Source organism: Salmo salar, chromosome ssa15 (assembly GCF_905237065.1).
Source record: "Salmo salar chromosome ssa15, Ssal_v3.1, whole genome shotgun sequence".
NCBI classification, from domain to species: domain Eukaryota; kingdom Metazoa; phylum Chordata; class Actinopteri; order Salmoniformes; family Salmonidae; genus Salmo; species Salmo salar.
In genome coordinates, this window is record NC_059456.1 from 64524633 (window position 1) to 64545728 (window position 21096).

The 21096-nt window shown below is 39.3% G+C and overlaps 1 protein-coding gene across 1 annotated transcript; it reads right to left on the reverse strand.

Annotated features, from left to right (window-relative positions):
* Positions 1–2688: 2688 nt before the first annotated feature.
* LOC106571908 (sodium- and chloride-dependent GABA transporter 1) lies at positions 2689–19999 on the reverse strand. The gene is made up of 15 exons (XM_014145462.2): positions 19541–19999; positions 18099–18484; positions 17706–17837; positions 17374–17474; positions 17114–17223; positions 16818–16950; positions 15739–15873; positions 15529–15632; positions 14342–14466; positions 14046–14158; positions 9385–9516; positions 8995–9097; positions 8546–8646; positions 8214–8381; positions 2689–4919 (listed from the first exon to the last, which is right to left on the reverse strand). The coding sequence occupies exons 2-15, from the start codon at positions 18325–18327 to the stop codon at positions 4515–4517; spliced, it is 2091 nt and encodes a 696-aa protein (XP_014000937.1). The 5' UTR covers positions 18328–18484; positions 19541–19999; the 3' UTR covers positions 2689–4514.
* Between the last annotated feature and the right edge of the window lie 1097 nt (positions 20000–21096).

A 21096-nucleotide genomic window follows, 5' to 3' on the forward strand; every position in this document is an offset into this window, starting at 1 on the left:
TATTAAACCCCTAATATTCTCACAGACATTCTGCAGCTATGCAGCTACACGCACTTATGCAAGCACACACACGCAAGCACACACACACACACACGCAAGCACACACACTCACACTCACTTTGCCACAAGCTACGAGAGGGGACATCTCATTCTTTCATCTATGTTTGAGTCATTGTTGTGGTGTCAGCTGGTGCCTTCTCTTTTATCACACTGGAAGCTAATGGAAGCAGCAACTGCAGGAGGTGGAGAAGGAAGACACACATACACACATAGTCATAAGAGGTTGGGGAGATGAGGTGGATCGGCACGCCAGGCCGCTGGGCCAGAGCTGTTTTGTGGTGATGTTTTTCTAGCCTGCTGAGGCTTCGCTATCAGACTGTTTCTGTCACACTTCTGTATACCACAAGGAAAGGTTTTAGCCATTTTGCTCTTATTCTCTTTTCATGGTTGGTATAAACTCTCAAAATAGATTTTTGGTTTGTAATACTTTCTTCTAGTGAACACATTGGCATGTGTACTGTGGCAGGATGTGAATATTATAGAAATGCCTTATTTTCCCCCTATATACTGAACAAAGGATTTACTCACAGGGCCTTCAGAAAGTATTCACACCCCTTGACTTTTTCCAAATGTAGTTATGTTATAGCCTGAATTTAAAATGGATTAAGTTGATATTTGTTGTCACTGGCCTACACACAATACCCCATAATGTCAAAGTGGAATTATGTTTTTTGAAATGTTTACAAATTAATTAAATATGAAAAGCTGAAATGTCTTGAGTCAGTAAGTAAGTGCGGAGTCAATCACCACCTTCCGGAGACACCTGAAACCCCACCTCTTTAAGGAATACCTAGGATAGGATAAAGTAATCCTTCTAACCCCCCCCTTAAAAGATTTAGATGCACTATTGTAAAGTGGTTGTTCCACTGGATATCATAAGGTGAATGCACCAATTTGTAAGTCGCTCTGGATAAGAGCGTCTGCTAAATGACTTAAATGTAATGTAAATGTAGTCACATAGTAAGTTGCATGGACTCACTTTGTGATCAATAATAGTGTTTAACATGATTTTTGAATGACTACCTCATCTCTGTACCCCACACATACAATTATCTGTAAGGTTCCTCAGTTGAGCAGTGAATTTAAAACATAGATTCAACCACAAAGACCAGGGATGTTTTCCAATGCCTCGCAAAAAGGACACTTATTGTTAAATGGATAAAAAAAAGCAGATATTGAATATCCCTTTGAGCATGGTGAAGTAATTAATTACACTTTGGATGGTGTATCAATACACCCAGTCACTACAAACATACAGACATCCTTCCTTACTCAGTTGCTGGAGAGGAAGGAAATCACTCAGGGATTTCACCATGAGGCTAATGGTGACTTTAAAACAGTTACAGAGTTTAATGGCTGTGATAAGAGAGAACTGAGGATGGATCAACAACATTGTAGTTACTCCACAATACTAACCTAATTGAGAGAGTGAACAAAAGGAAGCCTTTACAGAATACAAATATTCCAAAACATGCATCCTGTTTCCAGTAAGGCACTAAAGTAAAACTGCCAAAAATTTGGCAAAGAAATGTACTTTATGTCCTGAATACAAAGCGTTATGTTTGGGGCAAATCAAACACAACACATCATTGAGTACCACTCTCAATATTTTCAAGCATGGTGGTGGCTGCATCATGTTATGTGTATGCTTGTCATCGGCAAGGACTAGGGAGCTTTTTATGATAAAAAGAAACGGAATAGAGCTAAGCACAGGAAATGTCTTAGTGGAAAACCTGGTTCAGTCTACTTTTCGACAGATACTGGGAGACAAATTCCCCTTTCAGCTGGACAATAACCTAAAACACAAGGACAAATATATACTGGAGTTGCTTACCAAGTTACAGTTTTGACTTAAATCATCTTGGAAATCTATGGCAAGACTTGAAAATGGCTGTCTAGCAATGATCAAGAACTAACTTGACAGAGCTTGAAGAATTATTTTAAAGAATAATGTGGGACAAATTGTACAATCAGGTGTGCAAAGTTCTTAGAGACTTATCCAGAAGGACTCACAGCTGTAATTGCTTTCCGAAGGGGATTCTAACATGTATTGACTCAGGTGGTTGAATACTTATTTAATCAAGATATATTAATGTTTTATTTTCCATATATATATTTTTTTTTTACACATTTCTACACATTTTATTCCACTTTCATATTACATGTGACAATTTAAAATGACAATTAAATCCATTTGAGTCCTACTTTGTAACACAACAAAATGTGGAAAAAGTAAAGGGGTGTGAATACTTTCTGATGTCACTGTACATTGCATTTTTTGTCTCCCACCTGGTTCTATAGTACAACTCCATGGTTTTAGTAATTAGCAATTGCCTTTATATGCTATTCCATTCTTGCTATATTTGCTATACATCCTTACTTGTTTTTTTTCTAGACAGCATTTTCTTAATTGTGTAAATCTATTCATTACACATGTCATTACACATATCTATTGTCTCTGTTCAGAGATTCAAAACAATTGCCAATTACTACTATTCAGAGGTTTGATGCAGAATATAGTATTTGAGAGGTCTATTATGGTGACCTAATTTCATGACATCAAAAGCTACAGTACGGCAAACATAACATTATGCTTGAGCGCAGTAGTGAACATATGCAGGACAGTTATTCATATTTTCTATAATTATTTATTTTTTCAGCTTTTTTCTTTTTGTATAACATGACAATCGTGCTTTATCATATGACACCATTTAAATACATATCATGTTTATATTATGTTGTGCATTAGGCAGTGAGACAGTTAAAAATAAACAAAACAATATGATTTTTTACTAGACATAGTTTCTATTTTTAATATAATCGTCAATATCTTCATTGTCATCATCATTTCGTATATTTCTGTAAGATATGTGCTTTAGTTTCTGTGATCAAAATATTATTGCAGAAAACAGCAACTCTTTAGAATTTTTTTCAACATTTAGACAATAACTTCCAATGTATTACAGACGTTCACAGTTACATGTTTTACACGGTACAGTTTTACAACAAAGTTCCAGAGAAAACTGTGGTAGAGTAACTTTATACAAAATTCACAGGACATGAACTGTAGCCATTTCACATTTTCACTTGGTTGTTTTGCTTTTCAAAGTAAACATGTTTTGTTCGACCAGATGCTTTTCACTGCTGCTGCCATATAAGCCAACTAGCATTGTCTTAACACGCCATGTCAAATGTCTGTGGAAATGAAAGCTTTGAGCTTTTTACTAGTAAAGCAAAGACAACAAAAAGAAAAAGAGAAATAGACCACTCTTCTACTGGCCTGCACCTATACATCTACATATGTATTGCTGAATACAAATTGATCAAAGTATAATTGATCATTACACATAAAGTGAAATAAAAAGGAATATTTTTAAACATAGAGTTGGTCCAATATTGTTTGCTAGTGTACAAAGTGATATTCTGGAGATCTGCCCAGTCATGCAAACAGACTATGGCTTGGTATAAATTGGTTGATAACTGGCTTAAGGCCTTCTCTGTTCTCGTCTTAGATCTGTCAGGAGACATTTTGGAATTTTTCTTTGATGTTCCTGAGGAAAGCATGCAAAATAGTAAACAGGATTGACTGTCAGCATCAATGGATAGTCAATGTTTGTAAATCATTTTTCTATACCCTGTGCGTTTGCATGAATTTTTTTGTATGATTTTGATACCCTGTGTTTCTCAAACCAAACACTACATGGCATAGATCGTTTTTGCTTTCGTCTGCCAACGATTTTGGTCCTCGGTCACAATATTTATAGTAGAAAACATATTAAAAATAACTCTAAAAATGTTTCGGTCACATAAAAGTTCATTTTTTTACTAAAAAAAAGGAAGATAAAATAACAGTCTCTCTCACACACAAAATCTTTTGCAACAGATATACTGGATAATTCCAGGGTTCATAGACTTTAAACTTCTTATTGGCATTGTGCTTCTTCATCAGAGTTCCCCCATTGCCATGTGGCCTGTAATCAGTCTCACAGAGTGCAAAGTTTTGTAAAGAGATGACTGTGTGAGGCTTAGTAAACAACCACGATAATTTGACTCCGTCCCTTGAACTCTCCCATGTTGACATTTTTGTTCACTAGTACTTCATCTCTACTATAGTCACACTGTATTTACTTGGTTCATGAAGATATTGAACAAATTGCTATTCTATTTTCAATAGTTTTCTTTTCTCACAGTATTACACAGTTTGTTTACATATTTTTACTCAGATTACGGTAGTTTTTGTGAACACTAACAGTCTTTGATTTTAGAATTTTTAATGCATACCAATAAAAAGACATTAACGGGTTGGTTTTACAAATGCAGATAAATTAAACATGATTTTAAAATCCGGTTTGATCAGATATTGCCCCTGGAGGTAGGTGAATCAATTAAAATCTTGGAAGTCCTTTGTAATGTTCGCCGTTGACTACACAATCTCCATGAGGGTTTTGCCTTGTCTAGACATTGGCCTCAGCGTTGGTCAGGTTTGTTGAGCTCACTATGTTGGGTGGTGGGATGGTCGTCTCTTTTGCCGTTGGGCTAACCGGATTGGGTGGTGGGCTGGTAGGGCTGGTCGGGTTGGCTGGATTGGCAGGGACGGTAGGGACAGTTGGAACAGTCGGACTGGTTGGGTTCACAGGGCTAGCCAGAGTAGCTGGAATGGCTGGAGGTGCTGGGTTGGCCGGGGCTGCAGCAACCGGGCTTGTAGCAGTTGGGTTGGCAGGACTAGCCGGGTTGGAAGGACTAGTTGGGTTGGCCGCATTAGAGGGACTAGCAATGTTGGTCTCGGCAACCACTGTCTCAGGTCCATTCTCCTGTGGCCGTCGGACCACTGCAGGAGGCTGGAACATTATCCGTAGGCGCTGAGAAAGAATCACAACAAAACAGTTAATTAAGTAACACAATGAATGCATCTCCAACATGTCCAGAGAGGAGAACCTGACTGAAATGATCCATTTACTACTTAATAACCTGTTTGGGATAGGGGGCAGTATTTTCACGGCCGGATAAAAAAACGTACCCGATTTTATCTGATTACTACTCCTGCCCAGAAACTAGAATATGCATATAATTAGTAGATCTGGATAGAAAACACTCTAAAGTTTCTAAAACTGTTTGAATGGTGTCTGTGAGTATAACAGAACTCATATGGCAGGCCAAAACCTGAGAAGATTCCATACAGGAAGTGCCCTGTCTGACAATTTGTCATCCTTCTGTAGCATCTCCATCAAAAATACAGCATCTGTGCTGTAACGTGACATTTTCTAAGGCTTCCAATGCCTCACAGAAGGCGCCAGAAAGTGTAATGGGGTGTCTGCAATCTCTGGGCGAAGTACAGCAGCTCTGTTTGTGAGTGGTCAGGCTGGGAACAGTGACACTGGAGAGGCGCGTCCACGAGACTACTCCATTTTTTTCTTTCAGCCTTTGAATGAATACTACGTCGCCCGATTGGAATATTATTGCTATTTTACGAGAAAAATAGCATAAAAATTGATTTTAAACAGCGTTTGACATGCTTCTAAGTACGGTAATGGAATATTTTGACATTTTTTGTCACGAAATGCGCTCGCGCGTCACCCTTCAGATTGTCACCTGAACGCACGAACAAAACGGAGCTATTTGAATATAACTATGGATTATTTGGAACCAAAACAACATTTGTTGTTGAAGTAGAAGTCCTGGGAGTGCATTCTGACGAAGAACAGCAAAAGTAATCACATTTTTCTTATAGTAAATCTGAGTTTTGTGAGGGCCAAACTTGGTGGGTGTCAAATTAGCTAGCCATGATGGCTGGGCTATGTTCTCAGAATATTGCAAAATGTGATTTCGCCGAAAAGCTATTTTAAAATCTGACACCGCGATTGCATAAAGGAGTTCTGTATCTATAATTCTTAAAATAATTGTTATGTTTTTTGTGAACGTTTATCATGAGTAATTTAGTAAATTCACTGGAAGTTTGCGGTGGGTATGCTAGTTCTGAACATCACATGCTAATGTAAAAGCTGTTTTTTTATATAAATATGAACCTGATTGAACAAAGCATGCATGTATTGTATAACATAATGTCCTAGGAGTGTCATCTGATGAAGATCATCAAAGGTTAGTGCTGCATTTAGCTGTGGTTTTGGTTTTTGTGACATATATGCTTGCTTTGAAAATGGCTGTGTGATAATTTTTTGCAGGGTACTCTCCTGACATAATCTAATGTTTTGCTTTCGCTATAAAGCCTTTTTGAAATCGGACAATGTGGTTAAACCTCTTACATCTAGACGTTCCACTAGCGGAACACCTGCTCCAATATCCAATGATAGGCGTGGCGCGAATTACAAATTCCTCAAAAATCCAAAAACTTCAATTTTTCAAACATATGACTATTTTACACCATTTTAAAGACAAGACTCTCCTTTATCTAACCACACTGTCCGATTTCAAAAAGGCTTTACAGCGAAAGCAAAACATTAGATTATGTCAGCAGAGTAGCCAGCCAGAAATAATCAGACACCCATTTTTCAAGCTAGCATATAATGTCACAAAAAACAAAACCACAGCTAAATGCAGCACTAACCTTTGATGATCTTCATCAGATGACACGCCTAGGACATTATGTTATACAATACATGCATGTTTTGTTCAATCAAGTTCATATTTATATAAAAAAACTGCTTTTTACATTAGCATGTGACGTTCAGAACTAGCATTCCCACCGAACACTTCCTGTGAATTTACTAAATTACTCACGATAAACGTTCACAAAAAACATAACAATTATTTTAAGAATTATAGATACAGAACTCCTTTATGCACTCGCTATGTCCGATTTTAAAATAGCTTTTCGGTGAAAGCACATTTTGCAATATTCTGAGTAGATAGCACGCCATCACAGGCTAGCTATTTTGACACCCACCAAGTTTGACCCTCACCAAACTCCGATTTACTATTAGAAAAGTTTGATTACCTTTCCTGTTCTTCGTCAGAATGCACTCCCAGGACTTCTACTTCAATAACAAATGTTGGTTTGGTTCAAAATAATCCATAGTTATATCCAAATAGCGGCGTTTTGTTCGTGCGTTCAAGACACTATCCAAGGGTGACGAAGGGTTACGCGTTTCGTGACAAAACATTTCTAAATATTCCATTACCGTACTTCGAAGAATGTCAACCGCTGTTTAAAATCAATTTTTATGCTATTTTTCTCGTAAAAAAGCGATAATATTCCGACCGGGAGTCGTTGTTTTCGTTCAAAGACGAAAGAATAAAAACATGGGGTCGCCTCGTGCACGCGCCTCCAGTCTCTGTTCTCTGATCGACCACTATCAAAATGCGCTAATGTTTTTCAGCCAGGGCCTGCAAAGCCACCATTCAGCTTTTTGCCGCCTTCTGAGAGCCTATGGGAGCCGTAGGAAGTGTCACGTAACAGCAGAGATCCCTTGTTTTGGATAGAGATGATAAAGAAGGCCAAGAAATGGTCAGACAGGGTACTTCCTGTACAGAATCTTCTCAGGTTTTGGCCTGCCAAATGAGTTCTGTTATACTCACAGACACCATTCAAACAGTTTTAGAAACTTTGGAGTGTTTTCTATCCAAAGCTAATAATTATATGCATATTCTAGTTTCTGGGCAGGAGTAATAATCAGATTAAATCGGGTACGTTTTTTATCCGGCCGTGAAAATACTGCCCCCTATCCATAAAAGGTTAACGAGAGTCTTTAAAATGGTGTAAAATAGTCATATGTTTGAGAAATTGAAGTTATAGCATTTTTTGGGTATTTGTATTTCGCGCCACGCTCTACCATTGGATATTGGTGAGGCGTTCCGCTAGCGGAACGTCTGTCCCTAAAAGGTTAATCACATGATAATAAACCATTTGGGTTACATATCAATCATCACCAAATTGCCTTTATTCTCTTGCTCTTAGAGAAATGAGGGAACATTCCATATTTTTTTTTATTTAACTAGGCAAGTCAGTTCAGAACAAATTCTTATTTTCAATGACGGCCTTGGAACAGTGGGTTAACTGCCTTGTTTAGGGGCAGAACGACAGATTTTTACCTTGTCAGATCAGGGATTCGATCTAGCAACTTTTTCGGTTACTGGCTCAATGCTTTAACCACTAGGCTACCTGCCGCCCCATATCCATAAATCATTATGTAGCTTACCTCTTTCCAGGTGCCCTTGAGTCCGAGGTACATGTAGACCATGTATCCAGGGATGAGGACCATGGAGGACAGAGCCATGAGCCAGCCCACTCCTTGGCCCCAGGCAGGGAACACGTAGTTGTTCAAGGTGAGAGGAACCATTTGGACTGCACTGAACAAGAACACCCCCTGTGGGAGACATGGTACGATCCTTATTAATCCTGACCTCTTCTCAGACACTTTCTTTCTCTGTCTCAAAATTGCTTGAGGCAGGTCATATTGATATGATTTGTTATTTTCGTTCATGTCATGGTACTGGATGTTCTATTGGATGTGTATGGTGTACTACTTACGGCCACGATGAGAGGTGTGAAACAAACCCAGCACAGCTTCCACCATATACAGGGCTTGTAGCCGATCATCTCCTGGATGTTGTCATAGAATTTGTTCACACCTGCGAGACAAATGAATCAAAATGAATCAAAATATTCAAATTCAATTTCTTCCAATTTTCCACTGGTCTGCCATGAATTGTAATGAGGGAGGAGAGCTGATGTCCCTGAGGGTAAACAGGGTTTGAAGGTGGACTAATGTCTCTGGACAAGTGCGAGTTTATTTGATCATTCAACCTTCAGATTTAACTAGTGTGTCTAGTTCATTCATTGCTCATCGCCTCTTGCCTGAGCGTGCATCACTGTAACAAGTCATTTTGTAATGCTGAAATAGGGTGTTTCTGCCGTTCACCGCAATAATGTATCTACTGTACTATGTGTATTTGACGTTGTCTAGAGACTCTACCCACCATAGAACCAGGATATGGAGATGCACTCGAAGAAGACCAGGAAGAGGAGACACATCCCACTGGCAGAGTAGTAGTCGAAGAGCTTGAACACGTACAGGCCTCCCTAGTGACACAACACAGAAGGATGAGTCCTACTACGGTGAGAAACCATATGGTCTGTGGTCTTTACATTATATTCATATCCTCATCTCAGAGAGAAATATGGTGGTTGGGATCCATTTTCTACTCTAAACAAATCTGTTATTTTTTTTTATATAAAATTAGACAGCGATAGTGCTAACCAATGTATTTCAAATTTTTATCAACTACTGTCTCATTGAGCTTGGAGGTTTTGTAGTTCAATCTGATGGTTGGCTAATGACGAGAGAGAGAGAGAGTGTTGTGCTGTACCTGTGTGATGTTGGATAGGCCGATCAGGTACGATACCAGGCAGACGGCAGCGATGAAGAGCTCTCTCCTGCCCCTCAGTGCCCTGGGAAACTCATCCACCAGAGCTGTGATGAAGCCCTCCACCGTGCAGAACTACCCACACAGACACAAACACAGAGACACACAAAGGGGTGGATGCTCAGTCACAAAGGGGAGTGATGTACAGTATTTTGCTTAGTATCTATGTAATGAAGCACTTACAGTGGAACTAACAGCGTTTTAACTACTTTGCAGATATGAAACAAGCACACAATCAAAATATAATTAAAAAATATCAAATTCCCAGTTTATGCTACAAAACCAACTTCATAAGAGGTTTTAAAAATAGGTTATATTTGACTCAGCATTCCATGATGTACTCTAAGGCGTTGTTGGCAGAATAGATGGATGCAGTTCAATGCATGATTAATATAAATCACCAATACATTTCTTGGTAGTCCAAAAAATATTGTAAATCACAGCTAGCTTGGTATATTGTTTGCTGCCTCCATTCAGGATGCACTGTTTCAGTTTAAATGACTCAATATTTTGGACAAAAACGGACAACTGTAAGGCTGGGAATGTCAATACAATCAAACTAGCAAGGGCAATGATCACAAGTCAGACATGCCAGCAACAAACGCTGACACTACACATCCAAGTATATCGGACCAAATTATGAAAGACAAGAATTGTACTTTTGAATTCCGTAAAGTCAGTGTGGAAGAGGTGAAAAAATTATTGTTGTCTATCAACAATGACAAGCCACCGGGGTCTGACAATCTAGATGGAAAATTACTCAAGATAATAGCAGACGATATTGCCACTCCTACTTGCCACATCTTCAATTTAAGGCTACTAGAGTGCCCTCAGGCCTGGGCGGAAGCTAAAGTCATTCCGCTACCAAAGAATAGTAAAGCCCCCTTTACTGGCTCAAATAGCCAACCAATCAAACTTCTGGAAAAAATAGTGTTTGACCAGATACAATGCTATTTCACAGTAAGCAAATTGACAATAGAATTTCAGCAGGCTTATAGGGAAGGACACTCAACAAGCACAGAACTTACACAAATGACTGATGATTGGTTCAGAGAAATTGATGATAAAATGATTGTGGGGGCTGTTTTGTTAGACTTCAGTGCAGCTTTTGATATTGTTGATCATAGTCTGCTGCTGGAAAAATGTATGTGTTATGGCTTTACAACCCCTGCTATAATGTGGATAAAGAGTTACTTGTCTAACAGAACACAGAGGGTGTTCTTCAATGGAAGCCTTCAAATATAATCCAGTTTGAATCAGGAATTCACCAGGGTAGCTGTTTAGGCCCCTTGCTTTTTTCAATTTTTACTAACGGCATGCCACTGACTTTGAGTAAAGCCAGAGTTTCTATGTATGCGGATGCCTCAACACTATACACGTCAGCTACTACAGCGACTGAAATGACTGCAACACTCAACAAAGAGCTGCAGTTAGTTTCAGAGTGGGTGGCAAGGAATAAGTTAGCCCTAAATATTTCTAAAACTAAAAGCATTGTATTTGGAACAAAACATTCACTAAACCCTAAACCTCAACTAAATCTTGTAATAAATAATGTGTAAATTCAGCAAGTTGAGATGACTAAACTGCTTGGAGTAACACTAGATTGTAAACTGTCATGGTCAAAACATATTGATGCAGTACTAGCTAAGATGGGGAGAAGTCTGTCTATAATAATGCGATGCTCTGCCTTCTTAACAACAAGGCAGGTCCTACAGGCCCTAGTTTTGTCACACCTTGACTACTGTTCAGTCATGTGGTCAGGTGCCACAAAAAAGGACTTAGGAAAATTGCAATTGGCTCAGAACAGGGCAGCACGGCTGGCCCTTGGATGTACACAGAGAGCTGAAAGTGGAGGAGAGATCGACTTCATCACTACTTTTATTTATGAGAGGTATTGACATGTTGAATGCACTGAGCTGTCTGTCTAAACTACTGGCACATAGCTCGAACACCCATGCAAACCCTTCAAGACATGCCACAAGAGGTCTCTTCACAGTCCCCAAGTCCAGAACAGACTATGGGAGGCACACAGTACTGCATACAGCCATGACTACATGGAACTCTATTCCACATCAAGTAACTGACATAAGCAGTAAAATTAGATTTAAAAAAAACAGATTAAAAAACACCTTATGGAACAGCGGGGACTGTGAAGCAACACAAACATTGGCACACACGCACACGCGCACACACACACACCCACAGATACGATAACATACGCACTATACATACACATAGATTTAGTACTGTAGATATGTGGTAGTGGTGGAGTAGGGGCCTGAGGGGACAGTGTTGGGATGTCTGTGAATGTATTGTATTGTTTTAAAATGGTATAAACTGCCTTAATTTTGCTGGACCCCAGGAAGAGTAGCTGATGCTTTGGCATCAGCTAATGGGGGATCCATAATAAATACAAAAACAAATAACGTGGCTAATAGGCTAGCGTATCTATTTATGTAGCAAGCTAAAAACATGGAGCCTAACATTAACTAGCTAGCTGCTAAGAGGATGTCATGTCATTGGAGGAGTGGGTGAGTGACTGACTTTTTCCCCCTCATATAATTGTTGGTGGTTATACACAGTTAGATATGTGTTTTGCTTAGCAAGCAAGAACTTGAACGACTGTTATCCAGTTAGCATATATTTTGCGTTCGCAAATTCACTCTGGCTATCTACTCCGATTTCGAAACACTCTCGCCTGAGTGTGCCAGAGCGTAGAATAACGGATGAATTTACGAACATGAAAACCCTCTGAATATGACCGGTGTCAGTAAATGTAGGCTAAAAAAGTAATAGTTAGTCACACGCTCTAGATAACATGTGAACAGCCTAACCAGCTCTGCTAGGGTGAGTAAAATGGTCAGAGTGAGATGTTCTCTCATTTGTGTTTGGAAGTAGGTAGCAAGCAAGCTAGCCGACTTTAGCCAGTTAGCTTGGGTGATGGGTTGCAAGCAAGCTACAGAAGGACGAGTAGGCTACAATTCCCCATCGTTTTTCAGTGCAATTTTGACGGTCACGTAGCTGAAAAAGTTTGAGAGGGTTTATCTAATGTTCCTTAGTTACATTTTAGATAATCTTGCTCTGGCCAGCATTAGTTGTTGGTCTTGTTGATGTGCGCTTAACTGAGGGAGAGAGAGCCTATCTCTTCATGATTGTTTGATCATTAGGACTGTAAAGTTCGCAAATGTAAGAGGACTCCTGTGGTATTGACATATTTGCAGAAATCCATTCAGGTATATTTTGTGGCTTTTGGCGAATGCATTCTAATGATCTAAAGTCACGTTTTTTGCAACTGCCTGTAAACACACATTCCAGTTCATAGTGATTGATGGCAAGTGTGCGTGGCAAATGGCTTGTTTGCATAAAGGCCTACTGTAGCTATGGTGCACCGGTCTGCGTAGACTCCGGTTCTGGACGAGACGGATGTTTTTATTCAGTTTTATTTACTGCAGTGTCTATTAATTGTCCAAACGCACGGCCGCTTTCCCACTCTATATTGCTATAGAATTTTCACAAATTCCCAAACATTCTAAGAATTTATGATGCGGGAAAAATGACATATCTAAGTACTCGCTTGTCAGAACATTTTTTTTTAAGTGTCATATTCCTCTTGGGGGTGTATATGAACAGATTTTAATAATGTTTAATGTTGCTAAAATGCTGTCAGTTCCACTTTAATGTTTCTACTATCATTGATAGTCTTGCTCCTGTTAGTATTTTCATTTTTTATCAACTGCATAATTTGGTAAATTAGTATTTCTATGAAATAAACACTTCAAAGGACCAAAGAAATGAAGCACCGGTAATTATAAATTACTGGGACTTGGATCCCTTGAAGGATATTATCATTTAATTTTACCCAATGGGTAAATATACATTTGTTTATTTATAACATTGTTGTTCATGTAGTAGTATGATAACCATGTAACAGTTGTAACTAATGACCAAGATTATGGACATTGATGGATTATATTGAATGAATTAAGATAATGGAAAGACATACAATATGATAACCAACATGTTATCCAGAACTACCTAAATAAACAGTTAAAAACAACCACTGTTATAGCTTTTTTAGTACTAGAGACCTCATCTTGGCAGCCACCTTAAAAATATAACTCCAACATGCAAAATAGCCATTTCCCTTGCAGTATGAATATTTACAATTCCATATAAAGAAAAAGGTTAGTCACAAAAAAGAGCACTAGGGTGTCAACTTGTGATTTATCTGTTCCATATAAAGATGAGTAGCAGCATTTAGTATCATTGCTATCAGACTCAGTGGCCTTGCAGTAACCCAAAGATCATTCACAAGCTAAATGCATGACAACGGAGCACCAGGGGGCCAAGGGAGAGGTGACATAGTTGTATAAAAAAGGGTTGACAGTAAAAGTCATGGCTCATCTGTATCTGTTCATTAGGAAAAAACTGAAATGAGCTTCTCATGTGGAGAGACCAGAGAAAAACAGCTGGATATGTACCTGTGCTTACATATTTAGGTCAGACTAGCCTGGTTCTAGATCTCTTGGTGCTTTAGCTAACTCCCCTGACATGGCAATGATAGTGAGAGGATTGGGCTAAAGCACCTATGAAAACAGCCTTACCTGACTGTCAATCCCCAGCATCAGCAGCATGGAGAAGAACAGGATAGCCCAGAGAGGAGAGACAGGCAGCTGGGTCACAGCCTCAGGGTAGGCCAGGAAAGCCAGGCCTGGACCTGCATACCAAACACACAACACAACACATTGGCTCACAGTTTCTCACAGCTGCGTTTCTCTGTGTGGATTGAGGTAGAAGCAGAGGTGTAATATGAGATTTAGATTGAATGCGAGCAGAAGTCAGAATAGACAGCCCCTATTGTGCGCTGATGGTGCAATTACAGAGGGAGCATTGGGTTTACCTGAAGCTGCAACTTCTTCTATGGGCCTCTTAGTCACGTTCGCCATGAAGCCCACAATAGAGAAGATGACAAAGCCAGCAAACATGCTGGTGAAGGAGTTGATGCAGCAAACTATGATAGAGTCTCTGTGGAAAGGAAACATGAAAACGTCCTGTTGTCAGAGCTTATGATGATCTGTCATCTCTTCTGTAGCATCATCATGGATTCCTAAAAAGGCCTTTCTCAGGAGAGAGAGCTTATTCCTTATTATTGCTGAGTTGAAAACATATCCCTGCTTAATAATATATTGATGTTGGCCACAAAAGGTGTGCAATGAGATAGTAAAACAATATGAAATCTGTTTTTTGTGCAACATTCCAATGGGGAACAATGTTCCTTTATCCAAAGAGGTTTAATATCACAGTAATACCTAAATATGAAATAATGCAATGCCCATTTTTAATGGATACCAAGGTCCTATTTGCAAAGAAGAGTTTTCCAAAAATCAACCTTATTTACAAACCAAATTTCATGATCGCTAAATAATATTGGGCCACTAATAAACAACAAGTAAATTGAAATAAATGCAAGTTGAGGCTGCATGATTATATAACTGATGAGCAATTTGTGGGACCTAGGACCAAGGATGGGCTGTTTGGGGAGGATGTGAAATCTTTGCCTAATCTTCTTTTATTTATGCGATGCACATCCAAAGCTGTATGAAGGGCCCCATATTATACTGAATCATAATACTGTACTGATTGTAATAACGTTAATCTAGGCTTCTCATTGGAAATTGCTAATAGTAAGGTCCACATATACTGTTGAGGCAGAGGTAGGCAACTAGATTCAGCCGTGGGACGATTTTTGTCGGAGCGGATGGAGTGGATGGTCTGTACACTGCAAATTGACCACAACTCAGCCCAGAAATAGATTGTATTTGAAAATAATAATAATTTCATACCTTGATTCCATTGAAACACGATCACATATGTCTCTTTTTTTGTAGGAGTACTTGGTAACAGATTTCCTCAATTAAAAAACATTTTAGCTGAATTTCTGGTGATTTCATAATTTTTTGACCAAAACTAAAATCCTAATATATATTGCCGACCCCTGCGTTAAGGTATACTGGTCTAATGGTTGCCCTTTCAAGTCTTGCCTCATACATTATCTTTCCATTTAATAGAAGCCTACCTCCATCTTACCTGTAAACATTATTATTAAAAGGGTTATAGCTCCCAAGAGCTATCAGTGAGCCCAGTCCCAAACCGTAGGAGAAAAATATCTGAGTGGCAGCATCCAGCCATACCTGAAATGGGGAAATAACCGTTTAGCCGTTTGACAAAGGAGGCTGAAAAATGGTTGATTCACATGCTAGAATTTATCGTACATGGAATAGTAAGTTCATTCATTACCTCAGATTCTTTTAGTTTTTCAAAGTTAGGGGTGATATAGAAGAGAATGCCATCCATAGCTCCAGGTAGAGTCACTCCACGGCAGAACAGAATGAATAGCATGAAATAGGGGTACGTGGCAGAGAAGTACACAACCTAGAAAATGTAATCAATGAGTCACCATCAGCAGCGAAGGAATGCACGCTAACACTGTTAACCACCGAGTTAATACATTTGCAATTCAGTCTCTGCTTAAACAAAGGCCTATTCCCCTGAGAGGAAAACCAATGGATTTCTTGTCCTCCAAACTCTCACACAGAGAACAGCAAAAAAATAAGAAAATAAATCAACAGAAATCTAGTAAAGATATTCATTGAAGCTTCAATTTGATTCGACACCATCTCGCTATGCTTACATGATACGCCGTATGAGATTTTAGAGCAAAAAAACGTAGGTGGGTGGAGCGTTTTGCCACCATAACAAATGTTATTTGCTATGGTCACATGATTATTATTAGATTTATTATTAGATTTCCGAAATGTAGCACCAACAGGGAGTGAACTGGTTCAAACTGAGGGGGAGAGGAAAGGACAAAAACAGATTTTAGAGGGCTTGTTGCTCTTCCTCCTATCATCAACCTGCCCCCCCCCATGAGAGAAGGCACCATGAGCCTGAACATGATTACTGAATGATTACTGAATGTTTGATGTATCTCCTCTCTCATTCTAAAATCAATCTGGACAATAGTCAGTGCAATATAAATGATTGATGAAGGTGACTCTGATCGACAACACTGTTTGTGATAGCTGCAGTTGTTTTTTAATCTTCAATTGTATCTGTAATTTGTGACACTTTGACGTTTGTGTGTTTTTTGTATTTTTCTGTCATATTTTATGCACCCGCTGTTATTTCCATGTTTTGCCTTCGTACCAGGTCACACTCGCAAAATAGGTTTTTAACCTCAATGGGTCTTATCTGGTTAAATAAAGGTAAAAAAATATATATATATGAGAACGATTAATATTGCATCACTGTCACACATTGGATGCCAGAGAGCTTTTACATACACCTAAATCTGCCTTGCGAAACCAGTCTCTTACCTTGCCAGTCCAGCTCACCCCTTTCCAGATACAGAAGTAAACCAGGACCCAAGCGATGGCCAGTGTTATTGCCAGTGGCGCTCGGATCTGCCCTGGTTTTTCCAAGCCATCGGTCATTTGATGCATGTTGCGCCTATAAGATCAGAGAGAGTAACAATAAGACTATTACACACACTGGGAGAATGCTTTGCAGCAAAGGGACATTTCTTTTATACTTCTCAAGCAGGCATGCAGGGTACTGTAATGCTGTGCGAAGCAAAAAAATAAATAAAAAAAACAAGCAGTCAATGTCTTACTCCCAAAACTCCATCACCGCACTGGTGAGATTGGTGTTATCAACAATACTGTAGTTTGAGTAACATTTGTCTGTGTTCCATGAATTGCCACATGAGCTCCATGGAAGTTCCTGAAAAACAGAAGGATAATGCCTGTTTTCCTCCTTGACACAATGAGAGATCTCACATGATATCAACAAGGATGTTACAATCCCCAGTGAGAAAAACTTGATTTATCTCATCCCCATGTGGCTTATAGGAGGTAAAATGGTGGTACTTACAGAGGTAAAGGAGTTGTAGAGATAGTATATGGCCCAGGCAATGATGACAATGTAGTAAATGTTAAGCCAGAAGGACAGGACAGCTGCTGCAAGGCCAACACCTATGAGATGGAAATTGATGACATGTTTGTGCATGCTCCTAATGCTCCAGCATATTCAGGGAGAATGACAGCAGAACTCTCTATCTTTTCTGCTTATGGCTATGATTAGCCTACCAGACAATAAAGATAGGATGCACAAGTGGGCCAGCTGACAATTAGGAATTTGATTTAAGATACCAAAAAATTATTGTGGAAGATACAGTAAGAGCATTGTATGAGTAGAATTTATACCTTTGAACACGGGAGCCAGTTTCCAGACTCCAAGCCCACCAATTGAAGTGTATTGACCAAGAGCAGTCTCCAGCAGGAACAGCGGCATCCCAGCGAATATGAGTGTCAAAAAATAGGGGATCAAGAAGGCTCCTGCATAGACACAAGTAAATCAAACCAAATATAAATGTCAGAATAAAACCACACATATGCAATGGAATGTTACTTACAGCCCACTGTAGAAGCTAATTGGAATCCTTCAATTAGGATAAGAATAATGCGTGCCTGCGCTCTTACACGAGGGACATATTCATTCTTCATTTCACATAATAATTAGAGTGCTCGAAATGGACGAAGCACTTACTAAGTAGTGAAATGAACTTACGCTATATGACTTTTTAAAATCGTGTTTACCTCCACCGTTTTTTCCACAGAGATATGGAAATCTCCATACGTTTCCGAGTCCAATTGCATAACCTACACACGACAGAAGGAAATCGAATCTCCCTCCCCAGGTTTCTCTTTCGGGAAGATCCTTTTTCGTCTTTTCGCTTTTCACGTCCAGTGACTTGGGTTTGTCATTAGTTGCCACTTCGTTAAGTTCTGTTACTTGTCCATCCGTTTTGGTGCCGTTCGTCGCCATGTCTCTCGATTTGTAGTGGTCCTGGCCTTGGGACGCGAAGCTTCAGCACCAGTCCACGCAGACAGCAGTTTCGCGGTTTTTGACCAAAACCTTTGAAAACCAAATGTCTGGAAGCAGGTGACGGCTATGGGGACACGGCTCGTCAGTTGCCGTTAACCTGGAATCGGTGAATAGAGTAATTGGTCGGTTTTTGAGAGCGCACTCAAATTGGAAAATGTATTAGACAACATGATGACATTTACAATTGATTAGCTCCAGAATGAGAATGTAATTTAAGAACGAATCCAATGAGTGCATAACAAACAGCTGCCATTTACAGGCATTGTATGTAGCTTGACTGTTCAAGCTATTTGTGAGCTACTTAATTTAAAAAGCATTTTTAAAGTAAGATGTTTTCCATCGACTCCACTCAAGACACTAATAACCGTCTCACCAAATACATGCAATGCAGAGTCTGAGACACAACAATGCTATAAAAAAACAATGATGGCACATCAATGATGGCACAGGACTTTTTCAACGCAGACGATTGGGTTGTGCGTAGATTGATTAGGCTATAGCCTACTTCTCTCTCCCTCAATATTCTTACAAATCAAATCAACACAATTTGCAATTGAAATACAGTCAATTATCGAGTAGGCCTATGCACATCACCGAATGCATGATTATTTGCAAAGATAAAAACTTTCTGACATTGTTAAGAATCCAAGCCATCCAGCTCACGCGCAAAACGCAACATTGGAGAATTACATATGCAGATCCAATATGAGAGAGCAACAATTACACCGTGCAATTGACACGTGCAGATAAGCTTACCAATTACCTATGTACTGGTTTTAGTGGACAGGAAAACCTACAGCAATGTCTCAACCAAACTGGATCACAATTGCATTGGAGACAAAGGAATGCCCAAAGCATAAAGCTTTACGCATCAGGTTGCACAAATAGTATTCCATTCTAGTCGATGATTAGAAAACCAAACGCACTTCTACATGGCAAAACATTTACACAGTTTTATGAACCATTCAATTAACCAGGTGTGCCATATGCTGTATTTAATTGGCTATAAGACATGGTCTAAAGTCATTATGGTTAGCAACGTTCCATACTGCCACGTTCAACTATACGAGTTTAATCACCGTCATTATCACTTACAATGAACATTTCACGCAATTGTAATTCACACACACATCCAATAACTCAATTTACTTACAATAAAGCTGTGCTCTCTGCCACCGACGATGTGCTGCCTGCCACAAATCTCGAAACGAGGTATCCGTAGATTCCCCCTGAAGTTGTAAACTTCCAGTTTTACTTGGAACATAAAGATATTGTATTTCCATTAAAAGACTTGGTCCAAGCGCCAAAATTGTTCTAGAGGAGAGCGCGAAAGTACCCCGCTGCAGGGAGCTGTCCAGCGGCTAGGTGCTGACGAGGTGGCTGAATCAACACGAGAAGCAGCCGCTTCGCCTTGTGCAACTGTCTAACATCAACAACCAGAAACGTTCAGGGGAGCGCAATTCTCAACTCCCATCTACATAGCGTCAATGTCATCTGAAAGTCGCCCCCCTCCTCCTCCGTGTAGTCTACACATCCACTACTGACATCGCACTGCATGTTTTCTCAATATTTCATGATTTTTTTACGTGTTTTCACTGTTTGGGAAATCCTGAGTAGTTCTAAAGCAGTGGCAAGACTTCGTTGACTTAAGGGAACACGGGTTTCTCCGATGATTGGCTATCACACATTTGTGGAGGGGGTCATTAACCTATTGGCCACCTTATTTTACACTATAATAAGATAATATTGTTTTCCCTCCAACTTGAACACACGTATGTGTTGCACTGTTTTTCCCCTCCTCGACCTGTCACGGTCTTCAAATTAAGGAAAATTCTAAACACCTCATTCCCAGCCAGTTCCAAGACCCCAAATATGCCATCCAATACACCCCAACCCTCCTCAAATCAAATGTTATCTCGGGGTGTTAAATGCAAGCATATCGAGGGCAGTCAAAGCACGATTAACAATTCCAAACTGGCATAATTTGGAAGGTGAGGCCAGTTGGTGGCTGTCTGCTTTGTGGCAAGTGTGATAAGGGAGCCTGTCAATAAAGGGAGGGGGCACTGGCTGATTGTCTAACTCTGCCTGTTATCGTCTTTTAGCCTACCGTCTCTAGAAATGAAAAGGCTGATGTGAGAGGAATAAACTCACCCAATGGAGAATAATTTAACTCACAAATTCAAATATGTTGCTTCAAGCCGTAGAATTTAAGATGCAAGAGATTTTACAGATGGGGTTGTCCTAAAAGTGAATACATGCAAGCCTAACGGAGTGTTAGCTGAATTATTTTGTTTTGAAATGTTTTGTTGTATTTTGTCTCACTCGAGAAACCAGACAAATGCAAGGCAAAAAGAAAGCAACATTACCCTCTATGGACTTCTAAAAAAACAAACAAGTTTTGACTTCAGTGGTAAGTATATAACAATATTATCTGACTTTGATGCAGGATAAAAAATTGTATTGAAAGTATTCTGATATAAGATGAACATTTTATCATCATACATAGACAAAGTTAGTTTTTTTATAGATGTTTTTTCCATATCAGGTCAGTGACAAAAGTTTTGGGGGGGAAATATACACTGTATAATTGATGAGATTGTGATTGACAGCTATATCTTATTACAACTCCGTTGAAGCATACCAGGTCTAAGTAGTTTTTTTTACCAAGCAGTTTTGTTGTGAATTATTGCTATGGCATTGCCTACAACA

Excerpts from the sequence above, each read along its gene's own strand:
- LOC106571908 (XM_014145462.2), bottom strand. The coding sequence starts at position 18,327 with ATGGCGACGAACGGCACCAAAACGGATGGACAAGTAACAGAACTTAAC. Across the intron at positions 9,098-9,384 it reads GCCTATCCAACATCACACAG|GGAGGCCTGTACGTGTTCAA; the intron begins GTACAGCACAAC and ends TTGTGTCACTAG. Across the intron at positions 8,382-8,545 it reads TCACACCTCTCATCGTGGCC|GGGGTGTTCTTGTTCAGTGC; the intron begins GTAAGTAGTACA and ends TGTCTCCCACAG.